Here is a 22,783-nt window from a genome sequence, read left to right on the forward strand (position 1 = left end):
TAAGATGGTTTACATAATCTATCTATTTCCAGAAGACAACTCAGCATGCAGAAACTACCGTTCAGGGTTAAATAACATTTTTTTTTTTTTTTCTCTTTTCTATAACACAATTGGACCATACCCGCTTCTAAAGTGTCTGGTTCATCTGGTCTCTGGGCAATCTGCAAATAATAAAGCAGCGATCCATAAAGGTGCGTTCTCACTCTCTGGAAGCCACCACCTGTTCACAAGAAACATTCATAATTAAAACCAAATAGATGTAAATTCTATAACACCATCTTCCACTGACACTTAATTTAACTTTCCTATGGCAATGCTGGGAGAAATAAATAAAACAATCAGGTTTCTTAAGGCAGAGTTCTACTGTTCACATAAAAGTGTATTTGTGAGTAAATTCAGCAAGTTTATGCTCTGCTCCAAAGAAGTAGCAATATTTACACATCTCTCTTCTGCTTGTTGTTCAGATTAAAAAAATAATACGCCTTTATTAATTTTTTTCTTGCTAGTAACATCACCTAGATCTATATTAATAATGTAAGATCCACCTAATTGACTGTAATAAAAATCCTCACTGCAGTAACAGGAAGCACCTCAGTCCATCTTTCTACTCTTAGTTGTTGGAATTCCCACACATGCACTGCAAAGGTCAAACACACCTGTTTTCAAAATGAAATCCAGTAGCTTTTTTAAGATGATGTGGAGGGAGGAGTCACCAATGGAAGCAAAACCCATGGATATGCTCTCAGAGCCAGGTGATGACGTAAAAGAACCATCCAGCATCAAGACATACTGGGACTGTCCCGCCACAGGGAGTGCAAGTGGCTGTTTCTGCTCGGTTTTCACAGACTGGCTCAGGTGGGCAGTCAAGGTGAACACAGCCCCTGCCACCACTGGCATCAACTCCTGAGCTGCATCATCATCTAGAATCTTAATACAGAAGAAGAAGGGGAAAAAAAAAAAAAAAGGAAAAAAAATGAAGTAGAAAAGTGTCTCATTTCATGAGCTATTAAAGCCATTAATTTAGCCTCTCACAGCAATTTCATTTATGTATGCATAAGGATTTCATTAACACGGCACTATTTTAAACAAATCAAAATCAGTAGTGTCAGAAACTTGTTCAGAAAGAGGAGCTGAACACATTTTAATTGAGAAGACCATTAGCCGCCTTTTTTTTATTTACATAAATCACAGGCAGGATGATAATTAAATCTGGATGTGGAAAAGGGAAGGAACATGCTGACATTTGAGTGGCTTTATTAGTAAAATATCTAAGCCTAAGCTAAGGAAAGAACAACTGACACCCTCTTGGCTTTACAGCTATTTAAGAAAACTATTTCCATTAAAAATGTAAAGATACAATTTAGAAAACTCAAAGGGGTGAGCATCAAAGGAGCATTTAAGACAATGTGGAGAAACACTAATGAGAGGTAAGCATTTACTATTTTAGTTCACTTCATCATTTAAAAGGTAAACCTGGTATCTATCACTGACACTCAAGGAGCTTTCCTTTTAAGCAATATACTTGTTTAATACAAGAGATCAATTATTTTCAAAAGAAAATAACGATAATTGTTTTCTCAAATTAACACAATCTTCACTAAAAATTAAGTATTACAGAAAATTAGAGTCTGAAATTTCTGCTCCGTAAAGATTTTAGGAAAGAAAGAAATTCCTTCGACTAGCAAAGGCCTCCCTTGTTTCCCGTTTCTTTAATTTTGTTCACATAAAAAACAAAACCAGCACTCCACCAAAAAATAGTTTTTAGGTAACTAAAAAACAAAAGGTTACCTTTTGCTTGAAAAAATGTAACATTTTCATATATATTTCTCAAAACACAACTTGTCTAATCAGGAGAACTACAGACAGCGTAACTCTCACAATAAAGAAAAAAAAAGAAAAAGCAGCCTAAACAATACAAGAATCCTTCATTAAATTTTGTCTTTGAGAATGGCTGGGTCAGTAGTAACTGCCTAGTCTGTCTCAAAAATTATTACTATAAAATTCAGCAGTAAACCACCTAGACAACCTCTTGCATTTCCAAAAGCCCTTCTGATTTTAAAATGTTTACTTTTTCTACTCTGAAGCTTCGTTCAACTCTTTCATTTTTCAAAGGAAGCAGCAGTAGGATTTGCAGTGAGTCATCTAAACGCAGTAAATCAGCAACTGCAGTACTGTTTGCCTTCATCCCTTCCATAAGTTTTTCTATGTTCCTCATCAAAATGGGCTGTTTCCTTTGCACACACCCTTTCCAGACTACCATCATTCTGGATTATACTGAAATGTCTTTGAAATTTGTCAATATATGGTTCATAGTTCAACAGTAGCTATGCAAGAATACAGAGTATCCCCTCTGTCCACAGTGCATTCAACTTCAGCATCGTAGCAATCAGAAAACTAAAAACAATACTGAGGGCAGACAAATTTTTTTTTAATTACAATCAAGAATGCTGCTTGGAGAGTAGTTTCTCTTTCACATAAAAAGATCATGGCAACAAAGTTCAAGGAGAGGATTGATTTCCAGTATAGCATTACCTTGTCATGCACATCCTGCAATAGATCGCGGATAATCAGTTGTCTGTCCTCAGCCTGTATGAGATCCTGGGGACAGGCAGTGAGTATAATTTCCACCAGTTGTCTCCATGACTCTAAAGCATGCCTCTTAGCATGGAGGCATTGCAGCAGCTTGTTCCGCTCCACTACATACTGCAGGATAGTGTTGATCTCCTGAACACCCACGACAAAGAAACTGAGTTATATTATGCTAAAAAGAAGTTAATGGCAAAGATAGATTTCAAGATGACAATTTTCTCTATTAGTCTTTGGAAAACAAAAGGGTAAGTCTTCAGCTTATCAGAAACAAGCTGCTACTAATCATTTTAACAAGATAGGCCAATCCATTTCTGAGCTGCTTTTCACAAGGCCTTTCCATGATGAATGTCTCAAGCTCATAGTTAAAAAAAAAAAATTAACCACAGAAATTCTTTTCTAACATATGCTTTAAAATCAAAACAAAAACTATGAAAAATCTACTCGTGCATTTTCTTCCCATTTTAGTCTGAGTCATTTCTCTTTCATCCTTCAACTTTCAAATCCATTTAGCCAATTTCAACTAAACTTAAAAGATGGCAGGAACCTCAGAAAATAATTAAGCTCCAAGTCCGCTGAAACTATAGCTGTGTAGAAGAAAGGAGAAATAAACTGGCATCCCCTGTGAAAGAAAGGCAAGATGAACTTGGCTGCTACACACTGTATTTGTCAACAGCCAATCTTGACATCAGTATGTACTGCTTTCTGTACAGTGGGGTGGGAGCTGCAATTATCATTAATGGGGAGGGAAAAGGTTCAAGAAAAAAGAAAACAGACTCCCGATCTGCTGTTTAGAGAACAGTACGTTAAGTAGTAGTTTATCTTACCAAATTTTAATGTCTTTTTTTCTTCAGGAATTACTAGCTCAAAGTTAGGACTCAAATCCACAAGCTTTCATAGTGAAGCTTACTGCCTGCCAGTATATGAAATCCACCAAGAGCAACAACAAACAGTAGTTTACTTTTTCTATACTTACCTCCATAAGTAAAGGTCTCTGACCTATTGCTGCCATTCCTTGAAGGGCATTGACTTCTGCAACCAGAACTCTGTGAAGGTACTGAAATTAAAAAGTTAAAAAATAAACTTTAATGACAAGGAAGATGTATTTGTTGGCCCTAAAAGTATTTAGGAGATGGCTACGTAATGACAGATGCAACTGAAGGACTCAGATTCAGATAAGTTTTACTCATTTTTCAGGTTTCTCCCATACTTCATTCTCTAACTGCAGTACTTTTAGCTGTCTAGTCTCTCTCCCTGCTCACTGCACTTCTCATTTTTGCACTCATTCATTTCCTTCTGGTCCTAAGTTGTTCTGTCCTTTCATGAGCTCTTCTAACACATCGCACTCCCTTTCCTCTTCAACCTCCACTATAGTCCTCTTGCACAGAAGGAAGGGTTTGTTTCCTCTCAAGTCGAAAATACATTTTACAGTATAGAATAGCTGGTTCCTAATATGGAATAGCTGCATTCCTGTCACCATCAAGATCGCTTTTACGTCACATTCTGCTCCTGCTCTGTCCCTTATGTCTCAGATCACAAATTTTTCAGGACTATTTATCATACACTTGTCAAGTACTCATCACAATGTGACACTATCTTAACTAAAGCCTCTAAGAACTACTGCAGTAGACAACTATGTTGTGTACATAATTGTGTACACGTATGTAGCACTACATAGTTGTGTATTGGAGACCAATGAAATACTTAAGGTAGATGTCATATCTGCAATATCACTTGGGTGTTCCAAGATGGGAAAAACATTAAGACAGAAAATATTTCCTGAAAGTGTCTTAAACTGATGGATTTGTCTACTGCAAATGAGAAATAAGTGTGTGAAATGCAGAAGAAGAAATAAACTAATGCAAATAGTTTGCATAAATTATGCACCTATCTGAAACAGCTATACTTTTTATGTGAAAGCAAGTTTCAAAGTATTATTAATAGACTGATCATTATTATTATCATCAAGATATAAAATAGCACATGCAACTTGAGAGAGAACATAGACCACTGCACACCTTGACGTTGCACACCACTTGTCCACGTGCATTCTTGTGCTCACAATTAGCAATGACTTGCTCAATCTGAACCCGGTCAAAAAAATCCAGTTGTAAAGGCTCTGGAATGTCCTGACTGAAGTCAATTGAATCCAGGATACTTAAGATCTTCCTGCGTACTGGAAATGTAAATCAATTCAAACTGTATTCAGAAATATCAAGGGGAAAACAAAAATAATTGACAATAGGAGCCTAACTTACCTTTGTAAACCCAAATCTTAACGTGTAAAGTTTCAAAAGAAAACATTACATCTTCAGAAAGTGCTATCAATCTATATAAGGGGCTTAAAAACATTTTCAAGAGCCTTAAATTCTTAATTTGTGTTATACTGCATTGTTCTCCTGTTATGTATGCATGTAATCCAATATTTACAAATACAAGATTCTAATTTTTTCTCCTCAATAAAAGCAGGCTGGTTTTCAATGAGAACCATGCAGTTTTTTGTTGAGACTTAGAAACATTGTAAGGAATCTGAAGTTACTTACTTGGGTTTTATATTCTTTGCCATGAAAATACAAATATGTTCAGCCTTAGCAACAGTGTCACTGTTTTTACTGTTAGCAGTAAATTTATAGATTGCCACCCTCCCATTCTGCCCTTCCATAGATACTTAAACACGGACTTGTAACTTCCTTTCCAGGCCAGTATTTTCCACTCACTCCAACCATCTACGTCAAGGTTCTAAAATTCCTTTTTTTTCCCCCACACTAAATAAAATTGTTTCACATACTGCTGCTGTTTAGAAAGTCCATTATTTTATTTTTCGAAGTGTCCTTTCTAGAGGCGGCTCTCCCCCCATTCAGAATCAGAAAAACTTTACTAAGAAACATGTTTACTAACAGCCATAATGCTTACCTTTGGAAGCAGTGTCAAAGTGGAGAAACCCACTGACTGATCGACTTTCATCTTCCATCCCTCCTTCACCATCAGCTGAAGGTAATGAAACATAATAAATAAATAAATAAAAAATCTTGAAGAGAAAAATACCACCTACTTTATTAATACTGAAAGAGAAAGGCAGAGAGAGCACACGCTGACGAACCTTTCATGTGAAAGTCTTCTAATACAAATACAGCCTTAACTGTTAATAAAATGAAACAATACTTATCTCACAGAAGCTAGCCAATTATCAAATACAGATTAGACAGTACTACAAATGCCTAAAAAGACACCCCACCCTCTGGTATGAATAATGCAGTTGGATGAACACTGCAAAATGAGTAGGGTATCTGGACACAGCTTCCCATACTCAGATCTCCACAAGGATGAAGAGACAGTGTTCAGACCTATAAAATGAGGGAAAACACCATACTGCTGCAGCCCATTACAATATCTTCCAGTTATTCTGTTTATTTTCTTCCTGTAAAGAGTTTTATTGCCACCTGTTTCTATTTATCTTGATTCACTTCTACTCTGTTCTGAAAATCTGAAATCTTGTCTTTTATTTAACATTGCATTTTATGCCACATTGGGATGAAATACCGGTTTTGTGATGTTATAACATCAAAAGCCAAATTGACCTGTAGCTACTATCTTCTGAGAGAGAGGGTTGAAAATGTGTGACAGACAGACAGAAGCTAACGCTGGGAAAACTTTGTCTAAAACTGTTTACCAAGAAAGACCCTCCACCTTCTCTACACAGTAACAACTCTGGATAGTATCCCAAAATAAATTATTTTATAATTTTAATTATTTTTTTTATATTCCCCTCTCCTACCCCACAAACTGTGTTTATTTTTTATACCAGTGTATACACTGAGATGTTTCAAAAATGAAATACAGACAAAGCAGCAATGAACAAAAAGATGCCCTGATTTCTTTCACTTTGGAGTCTACAACCACCATCATCTTTCTTCCCATCTCTCCAGTGGCAATTCCAGACCTGGTATAACTAATGAACTGTCACAAGCTTATAGAGAAAAAAATTCAAATAAAGTCTCTCATACTTCCATTTATTCAAGCTTATTTACCCTCACAATAAATTCCTCTTACCCAAGTATGGTTTCACAGGCATGTCATCAAGCAGCAGATGCAGCAGTCTCTGTGTGTGGGAGCGCTGGCGGTTCAGCGATGTCACTCGCATTTCTATAGCTGCAGTCTTCATCAGCCAAGACATTTGGTTCAGTGTTGAAATCTCGTGTTCTGGGTGGGGATAAGAAAACACTTATAAAATTCAACATAAATAATATTACGTACTCCAAGGAAAGCATTTTTCATTTGAGAGAGCTTTTAGAGGATGTCACTACTTATTATCTATCTACTTATTACTTATTACCATTTATTTACAAGACAAAAGGACTGAGAGATCTGACAAAAGCCATTAAATGAACATGCAATTAAGTCTATACACAAACACAAAAAATCTGGGTATAACCTGTACTAACAGTCATTGTGGAGAATGCAGTGCTTCATGAGCAAATAGGGTCAGTTATAATTTCAGTGAAAATAACCAGACATTTACCCAAAATGAACTATAACTTTGATTAAAGTTGATAAGGCTTGAACATGGATCTCCAAGAATCTTCATAGTCTATATTAATCTAATTTAGGTTCTTAAGTTATGTAAGAATCATCTAAAGTGCTTTACCCATGCTGGGATACATGTATTCGAATGCTAAGTTTACTATCATTTAACAAAGGACTAGTGGTCAAGCATCTGATAAAGTGAGTAAGTACATTTATTCAGTTTAAGACTCCTGAGAAATGTTGGTCTGAAACATTAAAAACACACATCTATTAACTTAAAAATTAATGCCATCACCAAATAAAAGTTCTTTATTCAAAGGAAGGGAAGATACAGGTGGTTACAACCACACCAGCCTTCTATTCCCTCAGTTCTTTGCAGCGTTCTTACTTTTCAAAAATATAATTTTTTTTCTGTAGCATAATCTAACAAAACTACAATGATAATTGAAATACAGATTAGGATTTGCTTCTGGAGACTCGATGCATTCCAAAACTGACATTCTTTCACAGAAGTTCAGTGCTAATAATCTGAACTTCCTAAATAGGCAGAGTTCAATCTTTGAAGATTTAAAAGGTTAGCAGAGGCAGTAATTAATTCAGTTTAATAATGCTACCTATGTTTCTTCTGTGATTCCTAGGGAGTGAAAAGATGCACTGAATTTTAAGCATGTACAATCTTATCTTAGCATAAAAATTACCTTTGATAGAAAATGGCAAATACTGCAGCTGAGTGAATAAGAAATCCTGACTGGTCCTCAGATATCTCATAGTTGGACCTGATGTGTCAGAGCATGCACACAACTGATAGATCACCTGACAATGAAAAACAGTAGATACCCATTTATGGAATTTATTTTAAAAACAAACCAACCACCAAATCAAAAGATGCATAACACTGTTTTACTGCTCAAACAATATTACCTGTATTTACAGTAAGTTTTCCATCAGCTTACTCCAAAGCTGGACATACTATTTATAAGAGATGATGAATTATGACTTTAAAGGACTACCAGCATGTGCATGATTCCAATAGCTATTTGCCCACAACATGACACTATACAAGCCTTTCTGTTTGTTCAGCTCACTTAAAAATTAATGTCTTTTTCAGTCTCCAGGTTCACCAAGACAGGAAATGTAATCTTTTTTCCCCCCTCCTTCTACAGTATGGCCTCTTTCACTTTTAATAATGTTTGAAATCCTTTCTAGATTCCACAGATTTTCAATACGATACAGGTGTGTAATCATATGATTATATGATTTAAGGCCAAACATCAGCTACCTTGCACATGTCTAATTCAGCTGTCTTCCCCATCTCACCCCCTCAGATATACATACATACATTCTGTCACTGCTACAGAATAAGGAAGACAATTTTATTGGCTTATTTGGGATTATTTGTTATCTTACTTGCTGGAAAGCTGCAGTTCCAAAATTTAAAAAAAAAAAAAAAAAGGCATATGGTCACAACAGATTCAAAGGCTCACCAAAAATATTTAGAACATTATTTTTATAAGTATATCCCAATTCCAAGTTCTGACATGAGTGCAGATTTTTTATTTTCTGTGTTGCTACAAGATAATACTTTTTCACACAGAAAAAGGTAGAATAGAAAGAGTTCAAGGTATATAAAAACCTGACAGATGCATTTTAAAAATGAAACTATTAACATCATAAACTATTATCAATCATCATCATCTGTGTTCACCAACCAAGTAGCAGCTAATTTTACTTAGAGTCCACTTTCAGTATATGCCAACAGAAAATATGCTGAATACCTGGTAACAGAGTTCTGCAAGATGAGGAGATTCCTGAACTGCTGTAGGCCCATTCCTTGTTTCGGTACCCTTCTCCAGTATGTTCAAAATAGCATGAAGGCAAGTCCGTGGGCAACCCAAGACACCTTAAAATACAAAAACATTTTCTTAACATTCTTGATCTTACTTGCCTCCATAGCAAATATAGGTTAGTACACAGAAATACGGAAACTAAATTGTTCAGAAACCTTGTGCTGCACTATACTGCTCCACAGAGCTGCAGCAAAAATATCTGGTAACGTTTTTTCTCTGTTAATTAAAATAAAAGAAGGAACTGTGTTTCAGCAAAAATCTAATTAAAACATTCATAGTTAGTCTGTAGGCTTTTGAGATGCTGGTGAAAGAGGATAAATTATGCAATCAAAACTTATTTAAGAATTTTCTCTTCAGTTCTATTAAAAAAAAAGAGAGATTCAATTGATTCTTTAATATTCTGCATGAACCAAATGAAAATTCGAATTCCTGCTCTTAAACTTTAACTGAATACTCATTTGACAATTGCAAAGAGGAGCTTTAAATTCCTGTCTTTATTTTACGATTACAGCCATTTTATGACTAATGCTCCTAAAGGCACCTAACAGTGCAGCCAAGGGGATCGGGGAGGAGATTTTAATACTGAAGTCAAAATCCTGTCTTTTTGCATTCTTCCTTCAGCAAATTAATTCTTTAATCAACCCAGAAAGATGTCCTGAAGCAGTGAAGGCATCAATAACCACAGTTCTTACAGGGGAAATCATCTTCTCTGTTTGGACACATATAATTTATGCTTAGTAGGAAATTATTATCTCGAGGCAAATGGCTTATGGTCATTATTTCTTCACATTATTAATGGGATAATTCAAAGAGGTGTGCAAGGCACTCTCATGGCTTTGAGACAAAGTCCCCTATCACTGACCTAACGTATAATACCCTGTAAAATTGTGTGGGTGCAGATCAGTTACCTGTATTGTGTAACTATGGAATTTCAAAACATCCAAAACATGGCCTGCAACTGTAAGCTACACAGATGAAAAAAATAGGTTGGCATCTTTTTTTCATCTTTCTGATATATCAGATAACTTTAAGACTTTTTTTTTCCCAAAAATAAAATTCAGGCCCTATCTACCCTTCATTTAGAAGTATGAAGGACTAAAAAACTGCTGGGCCAAAGCGGCCAATATAAACCTGAAGATAATGAGAAATATTCTTCTCTAAATAACTATAATCAAATGTTTGTTCAAACATGTTCATATAAAACATCCTTTAAAACAGTTGAGAACCAATCTGAAGTATGAGATTCTAAGTGACTTCAGGACGTCTCAACTCCAAACTACTGCTCAGTTATGATTCAGACCAGGTTGTTCATGGCTTTATACAGTTGGGTCTTGAAAACTTCGAAGCATGAAGACTGCATGACCTCTCTGGCCAACCCGCTCCACTGCTTCACTGTCTTCATGGTGAAAAAGTTTCTCCTATATCCAGTTGGAGCTTCTCTTGTTTCAACGTACACCCACTGTCTCTCATCTTCCTGCCACACACCTCTGAAGAGCCTGGCTTTATCCTCTCATTAACCTCTTTCTAGGTATTCAAAGACTGCTATTAGGTCCCCCTAAAGCCTTCTCTCCTCCAGGCTGAAGAAGTCCCATTCCTTCAGCTTCTCCTCATAGGCTGAGTGCTTCAGCCCCCTGACCATCTCTGCTGAACTTGCTCAAGTTTATCATCTGTCTTGTACTGAATACAAGTTAGAAGCTGAGGTGGCAAACAAGACACATACTAACACTATTTTTCTCATCGAATTCGAGAAACATTAGAAATGTCACTCCTGTTGCTTTAAAGTTCATATTCTCATACATCTATTCATACATATGAATATATAAATATATTAATATACCTAGCAGTAGAAAGAAAACCCACATATTCTAAAAGGTTTTCTTCTAGAGTGTTAAATAACAAAACTGTTTTCCTTCCCTACAATTAATTTTAAACAGGAGTTTGAGGAGGGACAGGATAGTAGTCAAGTAGTATAACTAGTTCAAAGTGACAATCTGCTTTGTAGATTCCCATGTTGTCATATGTAGGTACTTCTTCGATCATCAAATCAATTTCTTTGTACTGTGGACACAACCATGCTGCATAAAATAGTAAATAAATAAATATTTCACTTCTAAATTATCATTTTCACCCACAACTCTAATTTCAAGTATGTTCCAAAATCCAACTTAAACAAAGGATCAAATCTTTAAGCCATTTAAATGGTGCATTTGGGTATCAACAGATCTTTTAATTTAGCTTTTGAGGATTAGAACAAGGCCTGTTGTCTTATTCTTAACGTTAAGAGGAACGGCTTCTCCCCATGAATTTTCCAATAAATATTCTCAGTGTTGGTAACAGAATTGATTAAATGCCAGATCAACTTCTTCATACCTGGATCTTGCAGATTTGTGGTGCTGACAGGTTTCTTTAGTTCATATCCCAAGAGATACAGAGCAAGGCTGGGAGGACTACATTCAAGAGAGGTGATAAGGAGATTCAGAATATGGATCCTTGTTTCATGATGGATTCGTGCCCGCTTCTTTTCAGGCTCCAGCTCTTGATTTAAAAAAAAAAAAAAAAAAAGATGAGGTGAATAATGAAGTGAAGAAACCCATTTAATGGAACTTACATTAGTACAGAGGGATACAAGACCAAAATTTCAAATTACTATTAATACAGCTCTAAATAATACATCCAGAGCAATGTTAAATATTTGTCTTCTGAAAACAGACTCAGTTTGTAGTTGGATCATCATACTGTGGACATATGTTAACAAGACATTGGTGCTTTTCATTCTGTTAAAGGTCCAGTTCTACAGAAAACAACACAAGAAAAGGGTTTTCGGACTTAAAAGCACTTTCTTCACCTCTTTCATTAATTTCATTCTATGCAAAAGACAACAGTGTAAGCCATTTTTAAGAAGCCTTTTACATACCCTCATCTGGATTAATTAATTCTTCTGCATCTTCATTGTCCAAACATTCCACAAATCCAGCCATCAGCTTCTGGCTAATACTCTGTATTCAATAATGGAAGGATGCAAATGAAGAGGATTTTAAGAGTATTAAAAACAATGCCTTTCATAATTCCCTCCATATAAGTTGACAGAAGTTCTAGACAAAAATTATATAACCTAGTTAATAAGCAGGAGTTAAGAGTCATAGCTGTTCTAAGCATAGGTTAGCAATTAGCCACTGAACAGAAAAAAAAAATTCTACTGTGGTTACATATGCTAAATTATCCTCACAGGTTGAAGACTATAAAGTCAAGAAAGTCTCAGTATCTCAAAGATGATAGTCCTTTTCCTTCTTGCAAACATTCATGATTTTGTTTTTTTCAATTAACGAAGTAGTTGCTTTTCACAATGCCACAGTAAAAGACTTTAGAGGTACGTAGATATAAGACAAAATATAGTTTTAATGTACTTGATATAAAAAGCTATCTTTTAAAGTAACATTATGGAGCACCAGTATTTCTCCACAAGTTTCTCTTTCCAGATCCAAAGAAACTGGCACTTACCTGATCATGTGTGAAATCACCAACTAGCTTTATCTGGATGTTGGAATTATAAGAAATACAGCACAAAATCTTGGCGCTTTCAAAAGCCAGTTCAGGATTGCTGTTTCCATGATAAAGATACCTTCAAAAATACAAGATTACTGTAATGAAATTGTTCAGAATTTTACTATTTCAAGATGGTAATGCACAGATGAGAAATTAAACCACATTTAGAACTAAAACATTTACAAATCAAACTACATGAGAAAACGTTAAAGCTACAAACAACATTTCACTCAACATTAAGCACTTACCACTCTTCCATCAAAAGGACGGTAGTAGGCTGAGCAAGGATAATAATATCTCCTGAAATTTTTACCATTCTTTTTATCCAAAGTCTACCTCAAACACTGCAGGATAAGTTAAAACTGGTCACAGGCTCACACAAGAAACATGGAGAAAATACTTTCAGATCATGCAGAAATGAGCATCGCTGAAGACCAAAACTAGCTAAAATCAACTACTGCGTGTACCCAAAATAGGCGAGATAAAAAAAATATTTAAAAGCATCTTAAAAGGCATGCTTTTTTAAAACTATTTGTCGACTATTGTTATGTGAAAAAAGTAATATAAATGAAAGACAAAAACACGTATATAGAAAGAGTTTGATTTTTTAGTGCATTCCATGTCAGAGTATCACTGCTTTTTTATGCACTCAATCCTATTATTCATCAATGTTGGTTTGCCTGTAAAGTTATTATAAAACCAAACACTAACAGAAGGTGTCAGTGGGAAGTGGAAATCCTAAAGTTTCACATTTTAAACGGAGCTTCAGATGACTAGCCTGATACTTTTAATATAGTAACTAACGGACAATACTGTAAAACATTTAAGTGGCCAATAGCAACCAAATGAAGTTTTACTCTCCTACTCTGACAACCAAAGCCTGGGGCAAATTGAAAATTATATCCAAAGGAATCACTGCACGTAAGGTAACCAGAAAGAAATCATGAGGGAAAAAAAAATTCATAAAGAAAAACTATAAATTCAGATCGCAATCTTGCACTAGACAATACCCAGATCATGCCACCTGTGAAGACACCTCCCTCCACCAAAAAAATTTCAGAGATGCTCTGTGCAAAGAGCAGTATTGGCTAGTAAAACTAATGAAAGGACCAGGATCCAAACACTTCTGTACCTCCAAAACTCTTCCCTTCTCAGTACTTTGCACATACCTAGCAATATTCACCACATGATCTGCCTTTTTAGTGCGAGGATTGATTCCTTGAAGCAGCTGCTCCAGTGGCGTGACAATAAGGGAAAGGTGGCTCTCCCGCAACAGATCCATAAAAAGATTCTCTTTCTGTAGGGTTAAGTTTAGAAGCGCAAGGCAATACTGTACAGCTTTCTCTAAATGCTTCTTCCCTGCAGTGCACAAACAACAAAGAACCATAAGAAAAACAAAGGAGCCATTAAATAGACTACATTCATAAACCTCATCTATCAAGCCTTGCACCAAGAAAGAACTTGTCAGTTGTTTACTACCAGGAAAATTCCCCCAAAACATAATTTTTACATGCAAGAGAAACAACACAAGATGTGCAATGTCAGCTTTAAATCCTACTTAGTATGCATTTTAACTTCACATGAAAAATAAATTCTAGGCACATACCAGGAAATGGAGCGTAAGTATCAAGCTGTTTAACCCCTTCTTCTAGCAAACTGAGGGACAGTTCCAGCATTGGGGACTCATTCAATAGATGATACATCAAATTGAATCCAGGTGGTTTATATGCTATTATTTCTTCTCCTAAAGAGAGGAGGGGAAAAAAAATTAACATCTAATAGAAAAGACTTCCATCACTCAAGTTAGCCTCAGCTACAAAACATAACAGTTCCTGTTGTTGTTGATCGGTTTTAACCCATTTCTCCAATATCATGTAACCCACAAATAATCATACAAGCTGAAGGACTAGCTGAGGACAAGAATGAGCTAATAGAAATTGCTCAAGCCAGTTAAGCTACCAAGAACTGTTTGTCAAAGTACAGGGCACAGAGACCTCCCAGACTGAGGCAAGCTCACTGGAGAGGTTATGTCTTAAAGTTGTTGTTCACTTAAGAAGTGGTTCCTATAGCTCTCTGCTGCTACAAGCAAATCTACAGGCATCAGGCTGGTATTCAATGTTAAGAAGAAACTTCGTATTAAAAAAAATGTGCAGCCCAAATAAGCTTTAAATTTCCTATAATGAGGCAACTGCCATCTACTTTGGCCTTTTAAAGAACAGTTGTCCAGAAATAAATTACTTCAGATCATAATTCTACAGCTACTGTCTGCTGTGAATAATTAATATATCAATAATATTAATATTAGAAGATATATCAAATACACTGGCACCTTTAAATTAACCCTATGAATAGTGGTGATTTAGATACAGACCAAAGAAATCCAGAGGAACAAGCCCAACACCAAGGTGTTTAAGTGTCAAATGCTGCTCTTTAATCAAATCAGCAATGAAAGAGAGACAGAAGTCATCCTCCTAGTACAGCTAGGGAAGTAGGAAATAGTGTACATGAAGCCCTACTGAATCAGCAACATAGCTCCTAATAGTATGTTCAAAAAATGTCCACATCTTCCTATCTTAAAGCCTTGGTCTAGCTTTCCACCAGCTTACTTGCAATATTAAACAAGATCACAAGATAGAGGCAAGAGAGGAAAGCAAGTTACAATTCTGTTTGTCAGTGAACAAATGAACAAGTTAACCTTGTAACTCCACATATTGGTCCACAAAGTCTTCAAGTTGAGGTTCATAGTCCCGCAGCAATTTGTAAAACACTTCCAGAACTACCTCAGCTACTTCCCACTGTAGATAATCACAAAAGGAAGAAAAAGTCATACACAGAATAAGACCGATACTGCAGCAACAAGACCAGGATGACAAAGAATACAACAGGCAGTGCAGCAATGTACTGGATCAGAACTATGGCATGACTAATTCTGAAATACTATCCAACACTTATAATTCATCATGTCAAACAATTTGAAAGGCTAAGCTTTCTTTCTGAAGTAAAATGGAACACTAAAACAGATTTATTGCCTGTTTTAGGCTCTATTATACACTATACATATTAGTATATTGAAACTACAGGCAATAAAGAGCCATTATTAGGTATACAGCTAATAACATCTCATTAATAGCTTCCAGGATACAGTTTAGCGTGCACTTTCATACAGAAGTATCATAAAGCAAACTCAAATTCCTTGGTTCAGCAAGTCAGAAATATTCTCTGAAGTAACAAATGAGGAAAGGACAAATCTGACTTGTAGATTTAGGCATGTGATATTCAGAAGTCACTAGCCATGTAGTAGAGTTGCAGAATCCTGTATAGCAAGTTGAGATTTAGCTATAAACTTTTTGTTTTTTAAAGGATACTTTATACAGGCTCCTTAGAAGTAGTTCACTGATCCTGATGACACCCGAGTTGAAAAATCACCTGTTTACAGAATCAAAACACTATGAATTGCTTCAGGTTACCTCTGCTGCATCAAACTTGCACAGCTTCTCAAACAGATCTAAGCCACATCAGCAGTGCCAAATCATTTTAACTACATCCTAAAAAAAAAAAGAAGATTTTCAAACAAAAGTTACTTTTTCAGCAGCTCTCCGGTAAGCTCTGGTGCGGAATCGGAGAAACACAGCATCCCTGAGGAACTGGAGATAGGGATCAAAGCCTGGTGGGCGGAGACCTGCTCCCAAGTTAGAGGGGAATGAACTCTCCACTAGAGTGCTGATGAGTCGACAGAAGGCACGGGTTAAAGGATATTCCTCACATCGGGACTCAATCTCGTTCAGTTCAACCTTCCCAAGAGGACAGTAAAAACAGAAGAAGAAAAATAAAAAATTTTGAAGAAGGAAGAAACGTGTGAGAACAAATATTATAAGGGCATCATCTGTGAATTACTTTACAGTGAATTGACTTTGCTGCATTTTTGTCTACAGTACACCGCAAACAAAGCAAAAGCAGTGAAGCAACAGTACTGTCATTTCGGTTCAGCAATACACTCTTCATTCATTTCTAAGCTACTAGAAGATATGTCTCAACATTTACATACTTTGCTTTTATTTACCACTTTTATTAGAAGTCAAGTGAGCTGTCCTAAGATGTAACAGAAGTGAGGCCACTTTAGGAAAATAGGAAAATCTTAAGAAGTGCTTATAAGGAATTTGAGGGTTTAGATGCTGCTCTGTTACTAGTACGAAGCTGCACTGGATTCATAAATGGATACAATTTCCAGAAATTACAAGCAGGCCTGAAAGTAAATTAAGAAGCAGTGAAATGACAGTGCCTGTTCCAAGGGTTTCCCATGGACACAGCAGCAGATGCAGCCTCTGCAAGTGTTTCCCAAACTCATATGCAGGTGGTCAGAGAGGCTGCCTAGGTACAAAGTAACCCTTACCTCAATACCAATTGCTTGTCTCTGGCCTGGACTTCTCACAGTCTGTAATATCTTCAAAACAGAAAGAGAAATGAAAACGGGCAAACAATACATTTCACATAATCAAAGTGCATCTCCATCATGTCTATCAGGACTAAAAGGTACTCATCACTTTTTAGCTCTAAGAAGAGGTTTTCTAAATCATCTTAAAAGGTAAAAAGCTAAGATTTTTCTGTCTGAAAGGCTGGGTTATAATGTTGTACACTTGCATGCTTCCAGTTTTACATCCTCTGAGATCTGCATCGTGTTTATTGTTAAACAAAACAAAGAACAGAAATACTTTCACATTTGATTTTTGTCTTATATTGGCTAGGGAAAAGATGGTTCCCTTGTTATCTCTTACAACAGTATATTTTAAGGAATATCATAAATTAGGAAGCAAAGGTGGTGAGCACTTAAAATACTACTATTATAAGATGTCATTATTGTCAGGGTCTTTTTATTAGTAATTAACAATAAACCGGCAGTTGCAGTTCAAATGCCCCAAGTTCTTCCAAATAACACAGCAATTAGTCTGAACCATAATACACACTATAAAAATAAGCCCATCCCCTTATGATTTTTGAATTAATAATACCGAGAGCATTTTCATTTGATATTCACCTTCCTTAGGATTCATATTTAAAATTTTTCTCAGAAATCAAGACAGAAGGGAAAAACCACTTTTTTAAAAGGTAGGGCTTTTAATATGTATCTGACATTTGCCATCTAAATGTGAAAATTGGCAACAATATCCTGTAAGTTACGATTAACTTCCTCTGAAAATTAAATGCCTGAAAGTGGAGCTTTTAAGCCAGTCCCTTCTTTCTACAAGCACCACTCACACTGGAAGAACATTACACACCAAAAAAACCCCACACCAAACAGAACAGAAAGATATGTAACCTGCAGAACATTTATTACTGATGACACACTGAGGAAAAAACATTGAACACCCAGGACTGTCTGTTAGGAAACCTGTATTTATGTAAAATAAGCGCAGCCAATGAGATCTCTGAGGCATAAAACCATACTGTCATTTTCAAAATCGTTTCAAAGAACTGCATTAACTAAGTGAAAAAAATTATATTCAACAATGGCAACAAGAAAATTTAGGAGGAAATGCAATAGTATTTCAAATACACTGGCAATTTCAACAGATTGGGATGCTATAGTTCTAAGCACTGAAAATCCTAAAATACCTGTGTATATTCCAGGGATTGCCAGAGCGAAGCAGCTATTTCAGGAGATTTTCCAAAAGCAGTAAGGGTTTCTAATAGCTCTGCTTTCAAAATAGGAGGAATGCTGCACTGCAAAAGTCCCAGAATGACCACTACTGGTGTCCACTGAGGGTGCTCACAAAGAGCCAAGCGAGCATTCTCACTCTACAGCGTTCAACAGAAAACAAAACAGCAGATTATTACTTTGAAGGTTATTCATGTCTTACAATCTCTCACTCACAGTTCAGTATCAAGAACTCTGCTTCATACTTGAAGGTACACAAAACATCAGAAGAACGGCAGACCATTCCAAAGCAAACAATTTTAATTCAACAAAAAGCCCAATTTAATGACTCATGAGTACTAAAATTGTACCTATCCATACAGAAAAATTATGTGCATAATATAAGCTTCTTGTAACAACTCAAATTTTTTTTTTTAAATAAACTTATTTAAGACTAATTCCATGAATGTGTCTAAGTACTTACACTCTAGACAGCTTCTTCAAGCACTGGTAGAGGGACTTTATCAATATTTCTATTATGAACTTAAATTGCATTTGGACATTTGCTAGGAAGTTTTATGAATTTGTTTACATCTAAGAGCAGGGTCATCACCAATGTAAGTTCATTTGAGACTCTCAGATGAACCATTGGACAGGAACAAGCCTCTAGCCTCAAATGATAATTCCCTGGATCCTTAGAACAAATTTACTTCTTCCCAGGTTATGGTTTGATGATGCCAGGAAATACTAGTTTTAAGAGTTACTTTTTCCCCGACAGTTATCCAATGCTGACCTAACAGCTCACATAGGAACACCCCATTATCACCACCACCAAGGATGGCTTTTTAAAAGCCTAATTAGTTTCAGTGATCTGTCTTGTGTTTGTGTCAGCAAAACCAAGGGTATCTCACTACATCACAGAATTTTTAGGCTGCAGAGTCTGGTGGGTACTGAAGAGCTGAATTCCACACTATCCAGAATTACCCAGACAATTGACAATACAAAATCTGCATTGCAGTTTTGTTCTCTTGGAATTCTCTTCCAGTCAATTCATGGCACATTTTACACTCTTGGTTTGGGGGCATTTTAAATCTAACCCTAGAGGCAAGTTTCACAGTTGATCAGTTTCCTTGTCAAACTTCTACCATTTCCTTTTAAATTCATCTATTATTTTTACCTTTTCAAACTCATAATTAAATGCAAAGAACTTTCCTACTCCATAGTCATTTCTTCTGAATATACCTCACTTCCGGAAGACATCTCCATGACACCAAAAGTGTCAGGAAAGCAAGAAAATCAGTAACACCAGCAACACATGAAAAGGTGTCATCTCTTCCTGCTTCACCCAGACTGCATGTTTGGTCATAACAGTTATTCCTGATGCTTCCCATACTTTTGAAGTTCTCTAATCAAATGACAACAACTGCTAGGTAAATTTGCTCTACATACCTTTTTGGTCAAGTGAACTTCACAGCTGAATAATGATGTTTTGCAAGAAAAAAAAATGTATTAACAAAGAAAACCAAATAAAAGGCTACTTACCCAGTTTACTATAACAGTGGTCAGCTGTAAAAAGGCAATTAATCCATCCTGTTCTTTCTGTGTGATTCCTCGGAGAGGCAGGTGACGATACTGGACACTGTCTGCACTTGGCAAGTCTTTCCTTAAGTGCTCATGATAAAGCATCAAAGAGTGGAAGAAATGCTCCCAGGAGACAGGGCTGCCACCTGCTCCTTGGATGTTTTCCGCTAGAAAAATGACAAACAGGTGACAAGATTTTCTTTCTACACTTTCACAGGGTGACAAGCAGGGTAGTTACATTTAAAAGGAAAACTTTCTTATCTAGAGGAAATAATAAAGTTCAAAGTAAAGCTATTGTTTCTGAAATTAGTGGTTCTGGTTTGGGTTTTTTTTGTTGTTGTTGGGTTTTTTAGTTTTGTTTTTTAATAGAGACAGAAAGATGCCAATATGAAAAGCCAGTACAAGATAAGTTTTCTGTTTTACGAATCAGAACATTTGCAGCTTTATTTATATCTTCAAAGTAGGGTTTTTTTTCCAATTTGATCAATGCAAAATTAATGCAAAACACAGGACTGACCAGCATCTCTTACTTTGAGGAAGTGCTATTATATTGCATGTATGAAAAAATTCTAACAGAACGAAGTGCTTCTGAAAAAAGTCAGCTCAGGAAAGATAACTATATTTACAAAACAGACAACGTAACTTTTAAGACATTACTCATTTTATGTTTTACAATAAGAAGTATTGATATTCTGCACCTCTTGTGGTGTTAAGACACAGCTTCTTAAAAAAATGCATTATTTCATCATGCAAATTACTTGCTAAGGTGCTCAGACATTTAATTACCTAATCAGTCTTTTTGTTTGGGGGGGGGGGGGGGGGGGAATTGGTTTTGTCTGGTTGGTTGGTTTTTTACGGATTACACTTTCAAGTGAAGCCTTCCAGTTTCATCTTAGTACTAATAATGAAATGTTAAAAGTATGAAGCCACAATTAATCTCAAATGAGTCTTTGTACTTTTCTAAAGAAGCAGAGTTGAGAAAGAGCTGAAGTGTCACTTTTCTTACCATGACTACTGCCATTGACTTTTAGCAAACTAAAGCAGTAATGAGCACACTGAGGCCCACTAGCCAGTCCCCGCAGCATTTTCAGGTATGGGATGTAAATTGTGGAAGGAAGTAGATCTCCCATTTGCCTAACAAACTTTGATAAGACAACCTAGAACAAATAAAGATCAGTGTTTAAAAAAAAAATTAAATCTGAGTATTTTAGGAAAACAAGAGGCAGCCAAAGTCAGAAAACAGATTCTAATGTAATCAGGGCCGCGTAGAGGGGTGGAATCACAACTCCAAAGGAAAAAAAAAAAATTTGTAGACTGGCCCATTCAGTTTCCCTGAAGGTGAAAAACATGTTTCAAAGAGGAAATAAACAAAACAAAATAATTCATGCTATTGCAAAGTATACTAACTCTCCAATTCTGTATTTCTAGTGATAAAATCTACTTCAGCTCACAAATGCTGCACAACAGTATTATTAACACATCTCACAGTGCAAGTTAAGTGATACTGGGAAAGAATGCACTACGCTTGTCATATCGCTGCACAGTAACTCAGATACAGTGGTTCCTCCTAGGGTCATATTAGGGTGTTTGCAGATTGCACTGGGCCCTAACTTAAGTTGCCTATATTCCAGGTAGGTCTTGGGATGTATCTGATATGTCTCGTACTAGGTTTTGCCTAACACTGCACAGTCCTTCAAGAAGCATTGAAGGCTGACAGCATCCCAGGTATCTAAAGAGTTTTGGAACATCTGCTTCATCTGTTTAGATTGCTTCTTCATTCTAATTTTAAGTTCTGTCTCTCATGGGCTATAACCTTTGGGCTTTAAATTACTACAATATTCTTATGAATTTTTACCCACCAAAATACTATCAACTACAGTTAATAAAGTTTTTTTTATAGGTAAGGAATTTAACTTCTCAGTTACACCAAAAAGGTACGTAGAGGTCATCAGAGAGAAAACACAAGAGTACTCTTATCAGAATTCACTTAGCAACTGCAACAAAATCAGACCTAAACAAAATTTTCTAAGAGGTTTGTTAGGACTCTTTCTTACTAAGTAAGTATAAGTTTACTGACAACTTACACTTACTAAGTAAGTGTAAGTTTACTGACAACCACGAATAACTGGCAGTAGCTCATTTTAGAGCAAGCAACAATAACAATGTCATGCAGAGCAGGACACATGCAGATAAGCCACTGATAAAAGATAATGTCTTCTTAGAGGCTAGCTGTAATAAGGATACCAAGAACTTTGTTGCCTGTTTTTTTTATTACTTTAATTTCAAGTAACTAGTAATTACTCAAGAAAATCTAGATAACCTGTCGCTGAGGGGGTCGCTGATGAGCTACTCCAAGGTAGGACCCCATGATGGTAGATGTCTGCAAAGGCTCTGATGGACACCAGTATTCAAGGGCAAGTTCCAGATTAAAGGGGTCTTTCCTATACAATTCAGCAATCTATCAGAGAAAGGAAGAGATTAGAAAGATATCAACTATACATAGAAAAGACAATTACTTCAACAATAAGCACTGCTTCTAGATAAGCTAAACACGCCTGAGAGGCAAAGCATCCCACGGCTGGTGTTCCATTCCTTAAAACCCTGAAAATGACAGCTTCTAAATAGCAGTATCAGAACAAATGACAGCCAGAGAAATTCAAAATGCACACATAAGTAAAACTTTCATAACTTTATATCTAATTATTATAGATTAAATCATTGCTAAGAAAACAGTGTCATTTCTCCTTAAATAACCATTTGCGTGCCTTGATATATTAACTTAAAAACAAGTTAGCCAGTACCAGGATTATAAATCTTACCCGTTATCTGAACATACAAATTTCTCAGAGTAAATTTTCATTTCTAGTTCTTCATTTAAGTTTACTATATATCTCAGAGCTACTTAAGAAAGCATTTCACTATAAATTTTCCTGTTAATATCCTATAACCTAAAGGTCTACCTTTGGAAAAGACAAGTAATCCCTATATTAAAGACTGCTATATTGAAAATTGCACACTTGTACATTTTCATGCTAATAAGGGGAAATGTACAAGTTTAATTTATTCATGA

The 22,783-nt window shown here is 36.0% G+C and overlaps 1 protein-coding gene across 3 annotated transcripts in view; it reads right to left on the minus strand.

Moving 5' to 3' along the window:
• NUP205 (nucleoporin 205) overlaps window positions 1-22,783 on the minus strand; it is a 53,163-nt gene that overhangs the window by 13,944 nt on the left and 16,436 nt on the right. For all 3 annotated transcript variants that reach the window (XM_072866450.1, XM_072866461.1, XM_072866471.1), the window contains exons 10-30: window positions 22,034-22,171; window positions 20,720-20,870; window positions 19,675-19,880; window positions 18,111-18,293; window positions 16,891-16,941; window positions 16,082-16,291; window positions 15,196-15,295; window positions 14,107-14,244; window positions 13,670-13,859; window positions 12,456-12,576; window positions 11,872-11,953; window positions 11,328-11,492; window positions 8,886-9,010; window positions 7,809-7,923; window positions 6,637-6,786; window positions 5,500-5,574; window positions 4,605-4,762; window positions 3,563-3,643; window positions 2,533-2,724; window positions 657-927; window positions 122-220 (exon numbers count right to left, since the gene is read on the minus strand). In XM_072866450.1, the coding sequence (XP_072722551.1) occupies window positions 122-220; window positions 657-927; window positions 2,533-2,724; window positions 3,563-3,643; window positions 4,605-4,762; window positions 5,500-5,574; window positions 6,637-6,786; window positions 7,809-7,923; window positions 8,886-9,010; window positions 11,328-11,492; window positions 11,872-11,953; window positions 12,456-12,576; window positions 13,670-13,859; window positions 14,107-14,244; window positions 15,196-15,295; window positions 16,082-16,291; window positions 16,891-16,941; window positions 18,111-18,293; window positions 19,675-19,880; window positions 20,720-20,870; window positions 22,034-22,171 (3,001 nt within the window). The remainder of the gene's footprint in view (window positions 1-121; window positions 221-656; window positions 928-2,532; window positions 2,725-3,562; window positions 3,644-4,604; window positions 4,763-5,499; window positions 5,575-6,636; window positions 6,787-7,808; window positions 7,924-8,885; window positions 9,011-11,327; window positions 11,493-11,871; window positions 11,954-12,455; window positions 12,577-13,669; window positions 13,860-14,106; window positions 14,245-15,195; window positions 15,296-16,081; window positions 16,292-16,890; window positions 16,942-18,110; window positions 18,294-19,674; window positions 19,881-20,719; window positions 20,871-22,033; window positions 22,172-22,783) is intronic.

Source organism: Ciconia boyciana, chromosome 1, assembly GCF_034638445.1.
Source record: "Ciconia boyciana chromosome 1, ASM3463844v1, whole genome shotgun sequence".
Lineage (NCBI taxonomy): Eukaryota > Metazoa > Chordata > Aves > Ciconiiformes > Ciconiidae > Ciconia > Ciconia boyciana.